At 46.1% G+C, this 21,737-nt stretch overlaps 1 protein-coding gene across 1 annotated transcript in view; it reads right to left on the bottom strand.

Moving 5' to 3' along the window:
• Nucleotides 1-1,122: 1,122 nt before the first annotated feature.
• The window catches only part of Itgam (integrin subunit alpha M), a 54,492-nt gene continuing 33,877 nt past the window's right edge, over nt 1,123-21,737 (bottom strand). Inside the window, exons 13-30 of the mRNA XM_036194415.1 lie at nt 21,553-21,693; nt 21,262-21,471; nt 12,289-12,419; nt 12,037-12,200; nt 7,556-7,710; nt 7,332-7,463; nt 7,117-7,190; nt 6,761-6,902; nt 6,549-6,671; nt 5,953-6,032; nt 4,748-4,831; nt 4,397-4,472; nt 3,674-3,781; nt 3,444-3,527; nt 3,235-3,348; nt 3,051-3,152; nt 2,706-2,816; nt 1,123-2,301 (exon numbers count right to left, since the gene is read on the bottom strand). Of these exons, the coding sequence (XP_036050308.1) occupies nt 2,227-2,301; nt 2,706-2,816; nt 3,051-3,152; nt 3,235-3,348; nt 3,444-3,527; nt 3,674-3,781; nt 4,397-4,472; nt 4,748-4,831; nt 5,953-6,032; nt 6,549-6,671; nt 6,761-6,902; nt 7,117-7,190; nt 7,332-7,463; nt 7,556-7,710; nt 12,037-12,200; nt 12,289-12,419; nt 21,262-21,471; nt 21,553-21,693 (2,106 nt within the window). The 3' untranslated portion in view covers nt 1,123-2,226. The remainder of the gene's footprint in view (nt 2,302-2,705; nt 2,817-3,050; nt 3,153-3,234; nt 3,349-3,443; nt 3,528-3,673; nt 3,782-4,396; nt 4,473-4,747; nt 4,832-5,952; nt 6,033-6,548; nt 6,672-6,760; nt 6,903-7,116; nt 7,191-7,331; nt 7,464-7,555; nt 7,711-12,036; nt 12,201-12,288; nt 12,420-21,261; nt 21,472-21,552; nt 21,694-21,737) is intronic.

The following is a 21,737-nucleotide window of genomic DNA, read 5'->3' as shown; positions in this document are numbered from 1 at the left end:
TGTGCACATGCTGTGAACAATCCTTTTCTATACTATAAATATGTATTACTCTCATTGGTTAATAAAAAGCTGACAGGCTGGTAGCTGGGCAGGAAGTTAGGCGAGAAAGCCAAACTGAGAATGCTGGGAAGGAGAAGGGCAGAGTCAGGAGATGCCAGCTAGCCGCTGAGGAAGCAAGACATGGAGAACATGAGGCAACAAGCCATGAACCATGTGGCAAAGCATAGATAAGAAATAGGGGTTCATTTAAATGTAAGAGCTTGCTAGTAATAAGCCTGAGCTACCGGCTCATCATTTGTAATTAATATAAGCCTCTGAGTGCAACTGCCAGGTGTAATTTGGCATATGAAACAGAAAGCTCTGCCTCCAGCTTGTGTGTGTGTGTGTGTGTGTGTGTGTGTGTGTGTGTGTGTGTGTGTGTGTGTGTGTGTGTGTGTGTGTGTATTATACATCCTCAATTGATAATCATAAGTAAAATGATGAATACACAGCTCCTTCTGCCCCTGGATGATACTCAGGTATGTGTTATTCACTGTCTCCCAGGAGACTCACAGGACATGCCCATTGGTTGACATCTGCCTTCCATTCCCCAGGTAATTCCCTCCAGCTGAAGGTATTTTGTGGGATGCCTCTCACTTGAACTCTTTGGGGAGTGGTGCTGAGGATAAAGTCTAGAGCCCTGTGCATGATAAGCAAGTGCTCAACCACTAAGCTGTGGCCCCATTTCTGTCCATTTATTTTGTTAAGAAAGGTCTTAGTAAGTTACTTGGGCTGACCTTGAATTCACAGTCTTGTTGCTTCTGCTTTTCTGAGTTGAAAGGATTAAGTGTGCACCACCAAACTCATATTCCTCTCTAATTTTTTGTTTTGTTTTTCAAGAGAGAGTTTCTCTCCAGTAACACCCCGGGCTGTCCTGGAACTCACTTTGTAGACCAGGCTGGCCTCAAACTCACAGAAATCTGCCTGCCTCTGCAAGTGCTGGGATTAAAGGCATGCGCTACCACATCCAAGCTCCTCTAAAATTTTTATCTTGGGATCCCTTCAAATAGAAAGCAAATGTCTAGAAATATATCAATAAATTATCCTGCTACATATGTAAAAATTAGATATATACAATTTATTAATTCAGCATTGTTTGTAATAGCAAGAGGTTGGAGATAATATATCCAAAAGAAACAGATTAAATACATTACAATATAGTCACCCAGGGGAGTACTACACAGCTACGGTATTTTATAAATTATAAAATTATTTGAGCATATTAATAAAAAGACAAGATGCATAATAGTAAAAACTTATGTTACCAGTTGTTTAAAACTCTGTGTGTGTGTGTGTGTGTGTGTGTGTGTGTGTGTGTGTGTGTGTACACATACCTACAATCTTTCTGAAGTAGATGCCAACCATGTAGCTTTGAATCCCCCTAAGGAGGGAGTCTTTTCACTATACACTTCTCAGGTTGGTTTGTTTTGCTTTGCCTTGGTTTTAAGTGTTACAAGCTGAGCCCAGGACCTTGCAAATACCAGGCCAGTGCTCTGCCATGAGCTGCACCCCAGCCTTTCACCACACATTCCTGAGTGTCTTTTGATTTTTGTACTGTGGACAGGTTAATCAATTAAAATATTTAAATTAAGAATGAATGACTAAGTAGTGGCAGATTTCTCAGACTTCCTGGCAATGGAGCTGGGAATTGAGCCCAGGTCTTCTGCAAAAGCAACCAGTGCTCTTAACCACTGAGCCATCTCTCCAGTCCTGGGAGATTTCTTGTTCTTCATTGGACATTTTTGTTGGGTCACCCATTCTCTATTCCATATCCAGCTTCTCTTGTATTCTCGGTACCTAGACTCTTGCAAGTCTGCAGCTCATCCATGAAAGGAAATATTCCTTCCTTCAGAGAAGACAGCCACAGCTTTTCACTATGCTTACCCACAAGGGTCCTGTCACCTTGCCCAGAGAAGGTTCCATTAGTGTGTACCCTCACACAGTAAACCCAAGAGATTCCTTTCCCTCCAAGAGGATGCTTCAAAGCATTGCCTACATCCAAGAAATGTCTGAGCTCTAACACACACACACACACACACACACACACACACACCAAGCCATTCCTGTATAAGGTATCACTATGACAGCCTCCTAGAGGACGTGGCTGTCCATCAGCCTCGGGACCTGGGTGTTGGTCTGGTCAGACCTGCTTGCTGTTGGAGAGGTCACTCCATGGAGAAAGGGCCATCACTGAGGTGGGGGCGTCTCTTGGGGAGCATCTTCACTCATCATGTCCTTGTATTGCCGCTTGAAGAAGCCAAGCTGTCAGGGCAAAGACAGAGGGTAAGGCCACACAATCCATGGCTGCAGGTCAAGATCAGACAGGACAGACAACAAAGAGTGACAGGCGGAGAACAGAAAAGACGGGGGACAGTCAGGCAGGGGAGAAACAGCATCAGCGCTGGGGCTAGGAAAGAACTATGAAAAACAAGAAGAATCCCTCCTTACATAATGGTCACTGTAAGCCAGGGGCCATCCCAGTCGCTCCACATGTCCTAAGTTCATTTTCTTTGTAACATGGGCGTTAATAGTATTGTTTTACAACTGAAGAAATTGAGCTGTTGAGAGCCTTCGACTGGCCCAAAGTCATATAGCCAGCAGCAATCCTGAGAGTCAAACCCGAAGTGGGGGGGGGAGGGACAGGAAGAGGCCGAATCAAGGAGTACCTTGTACAGGACAGCAGTGATGATGGCCAGGAGAACCAGCCCCCCGATGGAGCTGCCCACAATCAGTGGCACAGGGTTGTGAACTTCATATGGCTCCACTTTGGTCTCCATCTAGGGGAGGAAGAAGAGAAAGGGGGTACCGCAGGGGCAATATACCCCAAACTTCTGGAGAGTTCCCTGAACTCAAGGGCTACCCCCTCCCTACAATCCACAGCACCAACTTCAGGCCTCACCTCTCTTCCCACCTGCTTCTCTCACCAAGCTAGAGATGAGATCTCCCTTCCAGCCTCCTGCTCCCTCCGCCATCCCCGCCACCACCCCACCCCACGAGCCTCAGATGGGTACCTTGGACTTCACAAACATCTCCTGCCCTGGAAGAAGGGCAAACACAGAATCATTAAACAGGATCTCAGCGGTGCTCACAAGCAGGAGGTGGTCATGAGAAGTCTGTGGAGAGAGCAGGATGGGAGCCAGGCCTGGGCTCAGGACCATGACAGCTATACCCAGAGAGCCTCAAAACACAACATACCTTGATATACCAGTCAAATGACAGTTTGCCCTTGAGGGTGACATTGAACATTTCCTGAGTGTTGAAGGATGGGAGGTCACACTGGATTCTCTTACAGACTGCAACAGAGCAGTTCTGGAAGAGAAGGCCAAAGAGACAGATAAGTAAGACTGGGACAGACCATGATGCCCGTGTATGTGGCCTCGAGGTGGAGTCCACCACGCCCTTACCAGCACTGGGGTCTTCTCAAGCTCGTCCCGGAACTGGGAGCGAGAGGGGGATCTCTGCTCAGTGTGACAGGCCCTTGAGAGATTCTGGGGGAAAACAGACACCAAGAAGAGAGAAATGAGGGCTCTGGTCCCACCCAGAAGGGCAACAGCCTAGGACCAAGGGACAGTTGGAAAAGGCGGGAAATAGATCTTCGGAAAAACCTGGACTTTGGGGACCCAGCTGGACTCACCTGGGAGAAGATGACCTGGGGCTGATCCCATATGGTCACCTTGTTGAGCTGGACAGGGATCCAGAAGACCACACTGATGGGGGGGCTCCTCTGACCCAGGTTGTTAAACTATCAGAAAGAAGGTGCTGAGGGCTGTAACCTTGTGGCCCGGCTAGCCCTCAGCATTGGCTCCTCATTTCCCTCAGCCCAGGACCACTGAATAAGGCCTCAGTGTCCTGCGCTTCAGGGAAATGGGAGCATGTAAACAAACAGCACACACACACTTGAGCCAGACTGGCCTGTCTCAAGTTCTAGCCCTGCCACTTGCCAGTTGTGAGAATTTAGGCATAGTTCATGTCTCTCTGACTTAGTTTCTCCATCTGTAAACAAAGGACAGCAAGAGTGTTCAGGGTCCTGATTGGGGAGGGGGGCGGTGCATGTGTGTGCATCTGTGTGTGAGTGCATATGTGTGTGAGAGTGAGTGTATATGTACATGCATGTGTGTGTGTGTACATGTGCATCTGTGTATGTGTGTATAATGCATGTATGTGTGTATGCATGTGCATCTATGTGTGAGTGCATGTATCATGTGTGTGTGTGTGTATTGGGGTGTGGAGCAAGCTTGGAATTGTGCCTGACACACAGGAAGCACAGTATTCATGATTCCTACAACTTCCTCCTGCCTTCTCCATACCAGTTTCCATCCTAGCATCCCTCAGGATCCAGGCTTCTCCTGCTCCTCACCTGGTACTGATGTTGTAGGACCTGACTGGTCATCTCTGAAGCCGTGAAGTTGAGATATTTGGTAGAACTCTCGTCACTGAAAGAAAAAAAGAGTAGCCAGTGGGTTACAGAACAGGAAGGCGTCCTGCTTGAACTTAATACACAGAGAATAGGGAGGTGACAATGTAGCCCTTGGGGTCAATGTCTGTCAGACACTGTGTGGGTTTGGGCGCACACACACATCCTTCCTCCACAAGGCACATGTGCATACACACAACACAAGGCAGCTCATGAACACAAGCACAAAGCTGGCTGTGTCCAGCCTGACGGATGGGGGGAGGGGGCCAGTGGGAGAGTCATCAGGAGCAGCACCTGGTAACAACCATGTAGATGGCATACTTGACAGGCAGTTCCAACTGAAACTCCGTTTTGTGGGTCCTGGACATGTTGTTCTCACTGAAAGGAAAGCAGGTCCTTAGCCAGCTCTGAGAACTGAGAATGAGCCTCTCCGTCTCCCTTCCATCACTCTTGGATCCATTGTCTCCTGTCTATTGTCCCCACAGTTCTCTCCACCTCTGCTTTGCCAGGCCTGCTTATTCCAACAGCTTATTCCTTCCCCAGCCCTTGCCTCACCCTCCTGAAGAGTGACCTTTCTCATATGCAAGTCAATACAACCATGTTCATCCTACAGTCTAAACTGCAAACTCCCTGTCAGCACCCTCAGTCACCCAGTGCCGCCACAGCCGTACCCAGTTCCCACCAACTCCCTAAGTCATGCATCTTATGTTGAAGCTATTCTTTTCCTTTTACTTTTTTTTTTACATTGTGTGTGTGTGTGTGTGTGTGTGTGTGTGTGTGTGTACACCACCGCACACACTTGGAGGTCATAGAACAACTGATAGGAGTTGGCTCACGCCTTCCACCATGTGGGTTCCAGAGACTGAACTTGGGTCTTCAGGCTCTGGCAGCCTTACCAGGTATGCTATCTCAGCAGTCTCTAGGTTCATTAGTTGCAGGTGGAGGGTGGGTTCATACACACCCCAGCATGTTACAGGGTAGAGGGCAGTCAGTAGAGTCAGTTCTATCCTTCCAGCTTTATACAGGTTGCAGAGATGGAACACAGATTATCAGGTGTCACCCACTGACCCATCTCACGGGCCCTGCTTAAGCTGTTCTGAAGCATGCCCAGATACCTCCAAGCCCCAGGTTTGCCTGGCACATGCTTTCTTCTACCTTTATGCCTTTGCTTGGCTTACTCACAACCTGAATGTGTTTTCTTCAGGAATCTTCTCAGAACACTGGGCACCACTACCACCACCTGATCATTTACTTTATACTGTATTGTAATCACCTTGCCTATCTGTGCCACTGAACGTCTGTGAAGACAGCAACCACCGCTGTCTTATCTACCACTATGCCCCCATACTTGACACAATGCCAGGCACATGGGTGGGTGCTCAATCAGTGTTTGTTAAATGAGTAAGTCATCAAAACAGAGAACCAGTAGAGAGAAGAAAACGATTCATCCTGGCTGGTCCTCAGAAGGAAGGGTGACCGTGGAATGTGAGAACAGGTACCTGGTCACATTGGCCTTGAGGAGCAGTTTGTTCCCCAGGGAAGCATCAGAGTCTACATCAAATGTGATAGTAAGGGTGACCTAGAGTTGGAGAATGGAGACAGTGATTTAAAATAGTAATGATCTCAAAAAAAAAAAAAGGTAAAGAAAAAACAGCACAATTGTTCACCAACCACTGAATGGGATAAATCAAAACATGATTTGCCCACATTATAGAATAATGTTCAGAAATAAAAAAAGAAGAACTGACAGGCAAGTGATCCTTGAAAATGTGATGCCATTGAAAGAAGCCAATCACAGAGGACCATGCTGCCTTCGTCTATGGATGGGAGACATCCAGGAGAAGCGAATCCACAGAGAAGGTCGATTAGGAGCCTCCAGGGGATATTAGCCAGGTCTCAGATTGATCAGATGGCAAAACTCTGAGAATATTCAAAAGCCACCGAAGTGTACACCATGGGTGCGTTTATGGGATGTTTTTAGACCTCAATAAAGCTCGTTTGTAGAAAGGGGCCACCTCTTTCTCAGGACAGAGAGGAGTAACAGGAGGAGGAGGGTCCCCTAAGACACCAGCACACAGTAGGGGCTGGCGCTCACCTCGGAGTTAGCAGGAAAGATGGGGGGGTTTATGCTCCAGGTGGTACTCTTCAGAGCCCCGTATCCTTCAGTGGAAGAGGTGGGCTCAGACAGCACGCGCCAAAGCTTCTGCGTGAGCGGATTCTGGAACCAAGACAGGCAAATGTGCTGTCAACTGCCAGCCATAGGGGCTGAGGGAAGCAGAGCCCAGATACTGAAGAGGAATTGGCTACCTGGCTCGCTGACACCTTCCGGTAAGACAAGCCAGATGGGTAGTAGATGGTAGCCCGGGTCCCATAGGAGTCTTCACCGTCATTTCTCACAGTCACCCTCACGTTGAAGTCCCGAGGGTCTCCCACCACCAGGGTGTCCTGGCTGTGACAACAACAAGACCATGAGGTATCAAGGGCATCACTGCAGCGAGTCTGCTCTGATGAGGAAAGGCTGCAGGCCCTTAAACAGGACCGTGACGAGAGCAGGCACTGGGATCCTTGTGGCACACAAATATCTCTGAGGAAGGCCGGGCTCCCTCGGAGACCAGGAACACATTGGGTCAGCCTGAGCGGAGCAGTAACAGAAAGGAACTCACCCCATGAAACTCATAGTGATGCCGAGGTCATCTTGGCAGATGCTGTCATTGCCACAATTCTTCTCAAAGGGAAGCTGGGAAGGGGATGTGACCCAAAGGAAAGGAACAGCAAAGAGTCAGCGGAGCAATGAAACAAAATGTTTACATGAAATTACATAAAGTAAAAATGTTCCTTCTGTTCTAGTCTCTCTACTCCTGCAAGGCCCAGGACTCACCATAGCTGTGAAGAACCTCTGAGCATCTACAGCCAGAACTGGCCGGAGGTCCCTAGAGGTGCGCAAGGGCACCCCCACCAGTGTATAGCTGAGGCGCAGGAAGATTGGATTCGCTGATTCCTCCACGCAGTTCTAAGAGATAGTGGGAAATTGGGGATCTATCTTCTTCAGCTCCCAATGGCCACCCCATCCTCAGCCAGGAGTTCTACCATTTGCCTGCTCACCGGTAACTGCAGCTTCAGGGTTTCACATTTCTGTGTCAATCCAAAGACCTGGGTGGTCCTGCGTGTGTTGTTCTTTGTCTCCTCAAAGATGGCACGGACAGGTTTGCTGCCAGGGTCTAAAGCCAGGTCATAAGTGACAGTGCTCTGGATATCTCCTGAAAGGAGAGGAATTAGTGGTAGAAAGCAGGCAGACAGGGGTCTGTGACCACAGCTCTGCTCCCAGATGTGTGATGATCCACACAGCATATGACCTCTCTGTGTCTTAATTCATTACTTTCAAAGTAAGAATAGTAATTAATAAAGCCTCTCAAGTGGTTACAAAGGAGAAATGAGGAGCGCCCACTGAGCAAGTCCTCCAAAAGTGGCGGCTAGGGGTTGGGAATTTTGCCCACTGGTAGAGCGAGCTTGCCTGGCAAATGCAAGGCCCTGGGTTTGGTCCTCAGCCCCAGAAAAGAAGAAGAAAAGAAAAAAGATAATATGGTGCAATGCCAAGCAGCAGTGGCACACGCCTTTAATCCCAGCATTTGAGATGCAAAGGCAAGCAGATCTCTGTGAGTTCGAGGCCAGCATGGTCTAGTCTGGAGTTCAGGGAAACCAGAGCTGTAACACAGAGAAACCCTGTCTTGGGTGAGGGATGAGGGTGGAGAGGTGGCTACTCCATAAGATATTACAAAGCTATTTATGTTTCTTTCAAAGTCTTTGGTCTGTCCTTGTTATTTGCTAGTTTGTCTCTGATACACTAACCTAGGCATTCACAGCTTAGGAGTAAATGACTTGAGAAGAATTTCTACGTAGAGTTCATCCCTTCTCCCTACTGTTTCCTGATCTCCAAAAGGTTTCTATTCTAGCCAAGCTGGCTCTTCTGACCTCTGGACCAGTAAGAAAGATGCTGAAGAAACATCTTTTCTTCTCTTCCTGTTTCTCTCCAGGTCAGCCAAAGCACAACCCTACTCTTTTAAAACGGGGACAGGGAAGAAGTCAGGCCATTGGCAACAAAAAACCATGCCTAACTTGATCAGTTCAATCTCTCAAGTCAATTCTCTCTTGTTTGAAATGAATCTGTCTGAAAATGGATGAAACTGGAAATATTATACTAAGTGAGCTAGTGAAGGCTCAGAAGGACAGGCACCAAATGTGGGTCTTAGCTTCTGATTCTAACAGGATCTCATTTCTGATGGGAGAGTGTGCGTGGAGAGGACAGAAGAGAGGGCACCGTGAGAAGAGAAAGGAAGCATTAAGGGAGAGGGGCAGTGAGGTAATGATGGGGTGAGAAAGTACAGAAGGAATGCGGGAGGGTGGAAAGGTTTACGTGGGGTTAGAAATGGAGATAGGGAGGCAACCGGAAAAAAAGTATGTATGAAAATGCTATAAAGGAAGGTTAATATCGTAAGCAAATTGATCAAAAAACTATGTTGGTCTTATATTGACATTCTTGATCCATTTGATGTTGAGTTTAGTGCAGGATCGGAAACAAGGATCCATTTCCATCCTTCTACATGTAACAGTCTGGTTGACCAGCACCATTTGTTGTAGATGCCGTCTTTCCTCTGACATGCGCCATTGGCCTCTTGGTTAAAAAATAGATAAAATCACCGTGCAACTGTGGATGTATGTGCATGTGCTCAATTCTCCTCTGTCAAACAGTGTGTCTGATTTATGCCAGTACTGTACATTTTTATTCCTGTGGATCTGGAGCATGATTTGGATCTGGGCTGGCGATGACCACAGGAAAACTGGTTTTTCAATGACAATAAGGCAGTTGATAAATGAACTCATGGTGATTGTGATAAGATGCACAAAATTGGCACATGCGGAGGTCAGACAAAATGCCAGCACAGAGTAGAAGACAGCAGGAAATCCCACTCCTAACTGAGGAACTACTGGCAATTGATGGCAGAGGGGAGTCAGTTTTCACTGAGAGTGTGAGCCCTGGTAAGTCAACCAACCTGGGGATGGCCCATTCCCAAGAGTATCTGGGCAACACAAATTAGACTCTATGGTTTTTTTAAAAGGACACCAAGTTGAGTGGATAAGGAGACAGGGGTGTACCTGAGAGAAGTTGGGAGAGAAGAGTGAATATGATCAAAATACATTGTATAAAATTCTCAAAAAATTAATTAAAATATTACTTTTTAAAATTAAAAAATAATTATATTGGACATCTATATCACTTGCCCCCGGGGCCAAGGAAACTTCAAGAAAGAAGAGGTGGAAAGAATGTAAGAGCTGAAGGTGGGGAGTAGTGTGAAGCCGTCTCCTGGATATGAACCGGCGTCGGCAATGGTTACCTGCACAAGACCTACACAGCATTCCGTCACAGATGGGAGAGGGGCTCATGGGGTTCCACTCTTCCATGAGGTGCTATTGGCAGTTGCCAGGGAAAGACAGTCATTCTCAGTGGGGTAGCCTCTGCTAAGCTGCTCCAGTCTCCAATCAACAGCTTCCCATTCATGCTCACGCAAGCATCAGATTCAGTGGGTCACAAAAAATAAAAATGATATGAACGTAGCCCAGGGACTAGGTGGGAAAATAAGGAGTCCAGGGGGCCAGTAAGAGTGACGCAGGCGAATCGAACCAAAATACACTGTGCACATGTAGGAAACTGTAAAAGGAACAGACCACACTGAACACGTAGGTGATGTCAGGAAGTAAAGAAATAGATGGAACAAACCCTAGACAGCAAAAGGCACATCCTATTCAGACCCTGCTGTAAGAAGGTAAGAACAGCTCGTATGGGCGACAAAAAATTGATTTTTTTAAAAATAAATTGCTCTATATTAGCAAGTATTTATTGTGCATTAAAGTTGACAGTGATGTTATGGCTTCAAAAGAAAATGTTCCTATTTCAATGTTCATAGGCTGAGGAAGTAAAATGGTATGATTTTTATGTTTGTCTTAACACTCTTGGGATGGACTGGCAAGATGGCTCAGTGGGTAAAGGTGTCTGCTACCAAACCTCACATGTGAATGTGTGAATAAATAAATCAAATTTATATTTTAAAAATTTCAAAGTTCTGAAAAAAAATTTCCAAGTCATTTAAGCCAGATGTAGTGGTGCACACCTTTATTCCCAGTATGGGGAGGTAGAGGCAGGGGGATCTCTGTGAGATCCAGACCACCATATTCTACATGGCAAAAACAAAACAAACAAAAAGTGCTTTCAGAGGCTGGGGAGGTGGCTTGGTGGTTCTGAGCACACGCTGTTCTATCCAAGCACTGGGGTTCTGCCCCCAGCATCCATATCAAGCAGCTCACAACTGCCTGTAAACTCCAAGCTCCAAGGGTCCAACACCCTCTTCTGGTCTGAGGGTACCCACATTCCTGTGCATCTCTACACAGCGACACATGCATGATTGAAGAGACATACACAAAATTAATTAAAATATAATAAATCTTTCTTTAAAGTAGTTTTTTAAAGATTCCTTGGCAAAGAAGAGAAAAATAAAAAGAATGGAATGAAGCATGTTTGGAAAAGCTGTAAAACTTGTCTAAGAATGCAGTATGTTGTTCTCTAGGGGGTGTTTGTTTGTTTTCGAGACAGGGTTTCTCTGTGTAGCTTTGCACAAGGTTTCTCTGTGTAGCTTTGCATCTTCCCTGGAACTCACTCTGTAGACCAGGCTGGCCTCGAACTCACAGAGATCTGCCTGCCTCTGCCTCCTGAGTGCTGGGACTAAAGGCGTGCGCCACCACAGCCACCCAGCACTTGATCTCTAGTTTTGTATGTTTAAAATAGTCATTTAAAAACAATTTTGGGACACACTGAGACCTGTCACACACACACACACACACACACACACACACACACAAAAAAAAAAAAAAAAAATGGGGATAGATAATAATAAAAATGTTAAGTTAGGGATGTTGCTCAGTTGTAAAGTGCTTGCCTACCATACACAGAGTTCTGAGTTCAGTCCCCAGCACAACATAAAACTGGCTGAGGTAGTATATATACCCCAAAGTCCCGGCACTTGGGAGGTAGAGGTCATCTTCCTGGACATATAACTAAGATCAGCTATGACTACATGAAACTTTGCCTTGAAAAAATAATTTACTATCATTATCATTGAGTTAAGTGAAAACAAGGAGTTTCAGGTGGATACATAGAGTATGACAAGCTATGTAAATTTTAAACATACAAAACAGACATAGTAAAAACACAAACATATGGAAGATATTCTCACACTTTTTTAAAAAAGAGAAAAAGAAAGACTAAAAGAAGAGAAAAAACAAACCAACAAGCAGAGCCTGGCTCGCTCACACACACACACAGGGGTCCTGGCTCTCTGCACAGCGGACACAGTGCAGAAAGAAGTGCTACCCAGTCACCTCACTGGTAAGGTTTGGCGGACTTCCCCACTGATTCTAATCAGGCTTTAAAAGGCGGTCAGCACCAGCCAGAACTTTCCTCTGCTAGAAGACTGGGCAGACTGACCTGAGTCACTGGCATGCAAATCCGGAGATTCACCCCCAGCACCTCTCACCTTCTCGAAGCCGATCCCTGGTGACCTTGCGCAAGCGGAGGCAGACTCTGACCTCCCCGGCATCCCTGTTTCCTGACATTTGGTTTCGACATTCAAACACACTCCTTGACAGAATCTTGGGAGTGAATTCCAGGACTGCCTCAAGTCTTATCACAGGCTGGGCTCTAGAGGGACACCAGAGAGCCATTAGGAACTGCCAGACGGCAGAGATACTCCAAAGCGGAAGAGCTGGTATGACCCGAGGGTTCTCACCTGAGCAGCAGGAGGGACCCCTGCGCCCCAACAGACAGGTCCGTCAGGCCGTCCATTGTGAGGTCCTTGCCCCCACTCAGAGACTGACCGAAGTACTGGAGTCTGGGGGAGAAGCGGGCGCCCGTGATCCGCTGAAGGCAAGAAGGAAAGCCGGGGAAGGTGTGATCGGTCGCCCAAGGCAGAGACTCTCTTCTTTACCACCCACACTTTCCAAGGAATTCAGATGACTTAAAACTTAAGGAACTGTTTAAGCCACGATCTCCAAACAATACCCAAGGTTTTCCTGGATTAATCTGAGTTTCCTAAAGAAAGCTAAAAGTTTTACAGGAAAGAAATTTTTTAAAAAAATACACTATTTCGCCCATCCAGATCTTATTTATATGGTCAGAAAAATACAAACATTAAATATTGATCTAGCCAAAGCTATCACTTTTATTACATTTATCTTCCCTGAGGCAGGGGGATTCCCACACCGACAGTGCTCATGTTGAAGGTCCGAGGACAACTTTTCAGGAATCAGGTCTCTCCTTCCATCATGTGGGTCCCAGGATCAAACTCGGGTCACCAGGTTTGGCAGCAAGTGCCTTTGCCTGTTGAGCCCTCTCACCAGCCCCCAAATTCTCAAATAAAAACAAGAAGTAGGTCGGGGGGGGGGGGCATAGAGGAGAAAGGAACTAGCAGTCCACACATTACACCCTCAACAGCGGGAAGCCAGAGTTAAACAGAACCCGGCAGTGTGGGCCCGGCAAGGCTCTCAGCGGTAAAGGCACTCGCCCTGCAAGCGTTTTGGCCTGTGTTTGATCCCGTAACCCACTGCGGGTGCCAAGAACTACTCCGAAAGCTGTCCTCCGCCCTCCAAGTGCACCTGCCTCACAAACGCGTGTCACACTCACAGAACAGTAGTAAATAAAACTGTGAAACACTGAAGCTGGGGGCTCCACTTCCCCGACATCCTCACCGGCATCTCTGATGTTTATCCCTAGGATGGTGAGCACTAGAAGTCTGCAGAAGCTCACTGGGTTCTCACTCACAATGACCGGACATGTCTCATACACTTGCACACATGTTGGACTTCTTTTGAAAGAATGTATGTTCTGACATGTGCCCATTGTTTTTGTCAGGCAGATGTACAGTGGAATATTACCCTGCCACCTAAAGAATGGAGTCCTGTCTGTTGTTGGCAGTGAAGGAAATCAGGCTAAGTTGAATGAGCCAGGCGCAGAAAGACTAATTCTGTCTATCGTTATTTATTTACAGAAAGAACAGGGCTGGATCCTCTGCTCTTCCAGAGGACCCGGGTTCAATTCTCAGCATCCACATGGCTGCTCACAACTGTCTGTAACTCCGGTTCCAGAGGCTCTGGCACCCTTGCACAAACACACATGCAGGCAAACCCCCGATGCACATAAAAATAAATAAATCTTAAAAAAAAAAAATTAAAAGAGCAGAGTAGGACTGTGGTCACTAATACTGAAATGGGAAGGGATGAAGGAATGAAGGCAGGTAGAGGGTGAGTAACGGGTACTAAACAGAGTCGATCAAGGTGGTTTGTTCCTCAGTAGTGCAGCTACAGTTACAACAAAACCATGATAAATTTCCAAATAATTCCAAGAGTCTGACATTTCCCAGTACAGAAGCTGTGAATATTTAATTTATGGTGAGGGTAATGCCAGCCTCCTGAGCCAATCATAACACATACCATGATTTATGAACACACACAAATATTGTGTGCAAATTAACTCTTTCTTTTCTTTTTTTTTTTTTTTTTTACTTAAAATTTGGAAAAAACGATCCTGTCATTTGGAGAATATGGTGAGTGACTAAAGAGCTGAAAGTGTCACTCTTAAGAGAGAACAGAAATCAGAGGGAAATGGGATTTTGTCTTTCTTTTATTACATTTGTTTGTTGCACATGTGCAAGCCCCAAGGTGTGTGTGGAGGTCAGAGGGCAGCTGAGTGCTCTCTTCTCCCAGCCTGTGGGGCCTGAGAATGAAACGTAGGTCACCAGACATGGAAGCAGGCGCCTTTGCCCCCTAAGCCATCTTTTTCCTGATGAGGCTTTTAGAACTATTTTGACTCTTCAAACTACATGTAAGATTAATAACAAAGAAAACGAACTGGTTTTGAAGCCTGTAAGTCATTTTTGTCAAACACTTAAAGCAAGGAACTGCACATTTAAAATGGTTAAGACCGTAAAATTTAGGTCACGTGTATTTTACCTTATTTAGAAGGATCCCACTGGAGCTAAGGTTATAGCTTGGATGTGCATGCACTTACCATGCACAAGCACCACAAAGAGGAAAATGGACTTTTACCACCTTACAGGAAAGAATAAGGAAGTGTGAACTGCGGGGAATGTCTGACACTCTCTCACTATTTTATTACACCTGCTTATCTAGGCTCATGAGCATGCGTGCCACAGCGTGTGTGCAGAGGTGAAGGACAACTTGAAGGAGTCAGTCCTCCCTGGCCACCTCAGGTTCTGGGGACTGAACTCAGGCTGTCAGACTTGGTGGTAAGCACTTTTCCCTGCCAAGCCGAAATGCCGGTCCAGTGATTGATATCTCAGTCTAGCTGTGCTTGCTCATACATAAAAATCCATCATGAGATCTGTGTGTCAGGGAAGCACACACACACACACACACACACACACACACACACACACAAGGCCAGGCATAGTGGATCACACTTTAATCCCAATATTTCAGGAAGCAGAGGCAGACAGATCTCTGTGAGTTCGAGGGCAGCTCGGTCTACAGAATGAGTTCTAGGACAACCAGGTCTACACAGAGAAACCCTGTCTCGAAAGAAGGAGGAGGAGGGGGATGTGGCAGGAGAATTGTTCACACTGCCACTCCACTGTGCTAATAAAGCCACCGTGAAGTAGCTTTATCGGAGTCAGGGACCGACTGACCAAAATTAGCCATAGAGATGTTGGAGGACCGAGGAAGTCAGAGAGAGAGCAACAGGAAGAAAGGAGGGGCTTGAGGGAGGCTTCGCAGGCTTTTGGATCAGGAAAACATGGAGAGTAGGGTCAGCTGAATCCCTCTGCTGTTCCTCGGATTTATCAGATTTTAATCTCAATTTCTGATTCCCAAGTTTTTATTGATACTAGAACAATTAAGGTAAACATTTTAGGAGGAGGAAGAGAAAAGGGTTGTGTGTTTGCTGCCAGTGGCCCAGCAAGCAAATACTATAACAATGAGCCACATTCTCAGTACCTCATGGGAGGATATTTGCTTTGAAATTACCTATAATGTGCCAGGTTGGAGGTCCTGGCTCATCAGCTTTTCCACTACTTATCACCTCTACTTTCGATCATATGAGAAAAAATATAAACAACAACAACCAAAAAAATAGCACAGTCCATTTTGTGTTTCCTTTAAACCACAAACTGTGGGTAAACACACACGTGTGCACATATAATGTACCCCTCCTTCAGTATTCACCAGGCATGTAGCCCCCAAGAAGCACCCCAGGCTCTGGACACACTGTCAGCACTTAGGGTTTGGGGTGGGGGGCTAGTGGGCACATAGAATTGGAGAGATGGCTCTTCCAGAGGACCCACAGTAACTCTAATTCCAGGGGATCCGATGGCACCATCTGGCCTCCTCAGGTGTTAGGAAATATTCCTTTACACTGTGATTGGTTTAACAAAAAGCTGAACACCCAATAGCTAAGCAGGAGCTATAGGCAGGACTTCCGGAAAGAGGGAGCTCTGGGAAGAAGAAAGACAGAGTCACCAGCCAGACTCAGAATAACCAGGATGGGCAAAAGCAGATGAGGTAACGAGAGCGTGGAAGAATGTAGATTAAAAATATGGGTTAATTTAAGGTATAAGAGCCAGTTAGCAACAAGCCTGAGCTAAGGCCAAGCTTTCATAATTAATAATAAGTCTCCATGTCATTTTTTTTTGTGAGCTGGCAGCCCAAAAAGAAAAGTCCATTTACACTCAAGTCATTATGCACAGCCGTGCACAGACATACATGCAGACAAAACATCCACATGTGTAAGATAAAATACATGATTTTTAAAAGAACATATGAAGTTGGGAGAGGAAGGTGGTATGGGGAGAGAAGAGGAGCTGGAGGGAAGGAACAGAAGTGGATTTGATCCAACACATTATGAATGCATGAAACTCTGAAATAAAACCAACTTTAAGTACTCTCTCCTTGGCCTTGCTATGAGCTGTGGTGTCAGTGGAGTAAGGGACCAGGGCTTCCACTGTTTGCTTTACATAGAAAGTTACTTAACAGACATGTAGAACCTCTGTAATAGAAACAAAGCTAAACCACAACCTACACACCCATTTACACAGAAAATAACTGTACCAATAAAAGAGGGCATGGCGTCAATATGTGTCAACTGTGGCAAGGCCCCACGGCAGCAAAGTCAGAGAAACAAATGTTCCTCAGTCCTGTTTAGAGCAAGGGTTCTCAGCCTTCCTAATGCTACAACCCTTTAATGCAGTTCTTCATGCTGCGGAGACCCCCAAACCATAACATTATTTTCGGTGCTACTTCATAACTGTAATTTTGCTGCTATTGTGAATTATAATATAAATATCTATGTTTTCTGATGGCCATAGGCAACCCCTGTTAAAGGATCATGGGACTTCCAAAGGGTCACGACCCACAGGTTGAGGAACATTGCACATCTGTGAGCCGCTAATCAGAACTGTGGGTTGTTTCTGGGGTAGGAGGTAGGATAGGAATTGGCTGGGGAGGGAATGTTCTATATTGTTTGAGGTTTTCTTTGGGCTGGGATTAAGGTTTGGAGGGTCTGTAGCAAGATCTGGATATGTGGCTCAAGCTTGCCTTGAACTTGCTAAACAGCCCGAGAGGGCCTTAAACATGACCTTTCCCTACCTCTACCTCCTGTGCTCTGGCATTACTGGTGTGTTCCACCACATCCAGCCACGTGCCTCTATATTGAAAAGGATATGAGTTATGCTTGTCACGACTCACTGAACAAAGACTTACACATTTTCTATTATAAGTCTGAAAATAACTGTGAACAAATTTTTCTAGTTAATAATCTACATGTCAAAGTATTATGGACAAAGGCAACTGATAACGCAACTTAATTTAAAATGCATCAAAAAGAAAGAAAGGGCCGGGTGCAGAGACACAGAACTGCAATTGTAGCATTGGGAGACTCAGACAGGAGGACCATGAACTCCAGGCCAGCCTGGATGAGGAGTGAGACCTTGTCTCAGAATGAATGAATGAATGAATGAATGAATGAATGAATGATGGATGAATAAATAAATAAATAAATAAATAAATAAATAAATAAATGGCGAGAGAATGAAGTCTCGGTGGGCAAAGCTATGAGAACCTGGATCTCTAGCACTGTGTAAAAACTGGTCATGTGAGTCTGTACCCAGCACTGGAGGGCAGAGACACATGGATCCTTCAGGCTTGCTGGCCAGCTAGACTAGCCAAACTGGTGAGATCCAGGTCACTTGCAGTGATAAATGAAAATAAAAATGATCCTGCTAAGCAAAATAAGTCAAGCACAGAGAAACAAACTGTATGTTTTCCAGGCTTTTAGAACTGTCACATGATGCAGAAATCCCACATTGAAATTTCATTCAAAAGAATCAGCATAAGAATCTTAAAGGGATGTTGAGCACATCCGCATTCATTGCCACACCATTCATAAAAGCCAAGAACAGGAATAACCTGCATACACCATGGCTGACAAGAAGTCACCCCAACATTGACATTTATCTATAATGGAATACAATCCATCCCTTATTTCAAAAAGAATAAAAAGGAAAATCTGTCATCTGTGCCAATAGGAATGAACCTAGAGGACATTGTTCTACTGAAATAAGCCAGACACAAAAGGCCAAATCATTGCACCACAGGAGTTGTCTAAATTAATCAAATCATACAAGCAAGCAGAGCATGGCAGTTTCCAGGGACTCAGGGAGGAGGCAAACATGGAGGATTGCAGACCAGTGCCTAGAAGCTGCTAGAACAGGACAAGTGTGAGAATATATATTTGAAGTCCTGTAAGAGGGGTGGGTGGTCAAGTATTTGAGCATTTTTAACACAATAAAAAAAAATTTTAAGGGATAGAAGAAAGTATGAGACTGGAAAAAAACTAGAGACCAGAGACTGAGAGACCACATGGCCTGAGCTTGCTGGGGAAGAACATAGCATGGTCAAGGCAGGCCAATACTGCAAGGACCCCACAGGCAGGAAATTCACATGGCAATGACAGAGTCTCTAAAGAGGAGCCCAGTTCTGGGGCCAGGGTTCAGGATGACCCATCATCGGAGTGAGCTACTTAATTTGAAGATGCAGCATAAGAGAAGGATGCTGGGTTCGATTATCCAAAACTGTCATTAGCCAAGCCTGGTGGCTCTCAACTGTAATCCCCACATCCAAAAGCCTGAGGCAGGAGAATCTCCAGCCTGGGTGGGCTACACAGCTGAGCTTAAGGCCAACCTGAGCTACACAGTGAGATGCTTAATTTCTACTAAGAATTTCAGGATAGGACTGGGAAACAGCTAGCTCAGAGGCTAACACTTGCTGCACAAAGTGTGAAGACCTAAGTTCAGACCCCAAGCAAGCACCCACACTAAGGCTGAACATGGTGCTACATCTGTAATGACAGTATTAGAGGGTGGAGACAGATGGATTCTGGGAACTCACTGGCTAGCCACTGTAGCTGGACCAGCAAGCTCCAGGTTCAGGAGAGTCCCTTAAAAGATAAGGTGGAGGACCAGTGAGACAGCTCAGCAGGCAAAGGGACTTGCTGCCAAGCCTGATGACCTGAGTTCAATCCTCGGGACCCACACATTGTCCCACAACCTCCACATACAATTTAAAAACTGAATTTATATGACCTCCCCCACTAAGGCTGCAGAAATATTATGGAAGGGGACTTGGAAAGAATATAAGCACCAGAAAATAGAAAGAAAAGCTATGAAACATCCTCTTCTGGGAATGATGCAACCATTCCAATAATGAACTCAATGCAAATACACCAACACTGAGTCCAAACAAGAATGGGCCTGTCGATAGCCAATCACCAATGGAGAAGCAGCTTAGGAGGGCCTGCCATGCCCTCTACTGAACAAGTTCACTGATGGAGTCTGGAAATGATGGAGCTACAGCCATCAATGAGCATGGTGAGCCTAACCAGGTGCCAGTGGGGGCTCCAACCCCATGGTCTGTGGTAATACATTGTGTACCCTAATAAACTTGCCTGAGGATCAGAGGACAGAGCCAGCCACTAGTTCTCACCTCTACAAAATCCTCAAACTAAAGAGAGCGAGTTCCTGTTTCCTCATGCCTTATAGACCTTTCTCTGCCCTGCCATCTTACTTCCTGGGATTAAAGGTGTGTTTCACCACTGCCTGGCTCTGTTTCTCTCCTATACTGATTCAATCTCATGTAGCCCACTGTGGCCTTGAACTCACAGAGATCCAGAGGATCTCTGCCTCCTGAGTGATAGGATTAAAGGTGCGTGCCGCCACTGCCAGGCCTCTATGTCTAATCTAGTGGGTGGCTGTGTCCTCCAACCCTCAGGCAAGTTTATTAGGGCACATGCTATATTGCCACAATGGTCACATAGATGGCCCTGGTTAACCTTAGTGCGTCTCACATCAAAACAGAAACACATGAGTGTGACTAGAAGGAGGAGAGAAGGGGAGGGGTGGGGGGCGAGAGAGCTCAGAATGTATTGTATATATTATGAAAATGTCAAAGAAAAAAACTAATTTGGGGGCTGGAGAGATGGCTCAGCACTTAAGAGCACTTACTGCTCTTGAAGAGGACCTGGGTTTGATTCCTGGCACCCACATCAGGCAGCTTACAACTGCTTTTGATTCCAGCTCCAGGGATCCACTGCCCTCTGACCTCTGTGGGCATGTTGGTGAACATAAACTTACGAAGCCATACACACAAATAAAAACAAATCTTTAAAATAAAACTTAATTTTAAAAGCATCAAAAATATGAAGAGGGCTGGAGAGATGGCTCAGGGGTTAAGATCATTGGCTGTTCTTCCAAAGGTCCTGAGTTCAATTCCCAGCAACCACATGGTGGCTCACAACCATCTGCAGTGAGATCTGGCGCCCTCTTCTGGTCTACAGGCATACATACAGGCAGAACATTAATATACATAATAAATTAATAAATAAATAATAAATCTTTTTTAAAAATATGGAGTTAACTGACTTTAAAAAAAATGAAGAAAGAGACTGAGCCTTTAATCCCAGCACTTAGGAGGCAGAAGCAGATGGATCTCTATGAGTTTGGAAGCTAGCCTGGTCTGCATAGTGCATTCCAGGCCAGCCAAGGCTACATAGTGAGACCCTGTCTCAAAAAGCGCGCAGGGGGGTGGGGGGATAAGGTGGAGAAGTGATTGAAAAGAGTAGAGTATTCTGCCATCAGTCTCTTAACACACAGACATATACACACATATGCACACATGCATGCAACACACAAAGACTTTTAATATAGTAATAGCAGAATTTTAAGCCCAACTCAGGAATGCCATAGAAAGCCCTAGGATCAGTGGGATTCTGTCAAGTGTCCAACTGTAGGGATTTCCTATGACATGAGATTTTTGGTCCTAAAACAGGGACATGTCTGGGGAGAACAGAACTCTTGGTCCCTCGGCCGGAACGGGGCCAGAGGAAGGAGCTGCACAATGGACAGCGTTATCATACATCTCTCCAACGGCCTAACTGCAGCTCCACGGCCATGCTGAGCACTTAACATCCTCACACCTGCGGCTTGCCCTCTACAGTCTCAGGTCTCAGGACAAAGTAGAGTGTGGGTACCCCAGGACGTCGCCCACCATTACAGGGAGTTCATCTAGCCTGGAGACTCCCTGAGGCATCATCTGTGAAGGGCGTTACTGTTTTAAGGTGAAGCAAAGCTGATCCGGCAGTTAAATCAGAGGCTCCAGATCACACAAGTCAGTGCTATGCGAGGTCAGTGGGGACTTACCTGGCTGTGAGGGACACTGATGCTGACTGTTGATTCTCCATGAAAAATGTAGACAGCGCCCTGATTCTCCTGTTCTCCTGGGGCCCCGATGGCCACATCTGTCAACTTGTCCCCATTCACATCTCCCAGCACTGTCAGAGCTGCCCCAAAGCGACCCCAGGGATGGCCCTGCTCACCACGGAGAACAGCTTCACACCGCCACTGTGCCCGCTGCGAAACAGAAACAGTGACAGACCCAAAGCCCTGGCAGCCGTCCACCTCCCACCCAGCCCCACCCGGCCCATCACTCACCCCCCTAGGGAAAGGACACACTGACACCTGGCCTCCTCGGGTCTGCTCGTAGAAATGAGGGGCCCCAATGAGGATCAAGTTGGTATTGTCATCACCATTCATGTCCACAGAACAGAGGGTGGCCCCAAAGTAAGAGCCGATCTGAAAGAGAAAGGGCAAAGATCACATTCCTCTTCCCACCTATG

This window comes from Onychomys torridus, chromosome 1 (genome assembly GCF_903995425.1).
Source record: "Onychomys torridus chromosome 1, mOncTor1.1, whole genome shotgun sequence".
Taxonomy (NCBI): Eukaryota; Metazoa; Chordata; class Mammalia; order Rodentia; family Cricetidae; genus Onychomys; species Onychomys torridus.
The sequence above is the reverse complement of the archived record's forward strand: the minus strand, read 5'-3'. Positions and strand labels throughout refer to the sequence as shown.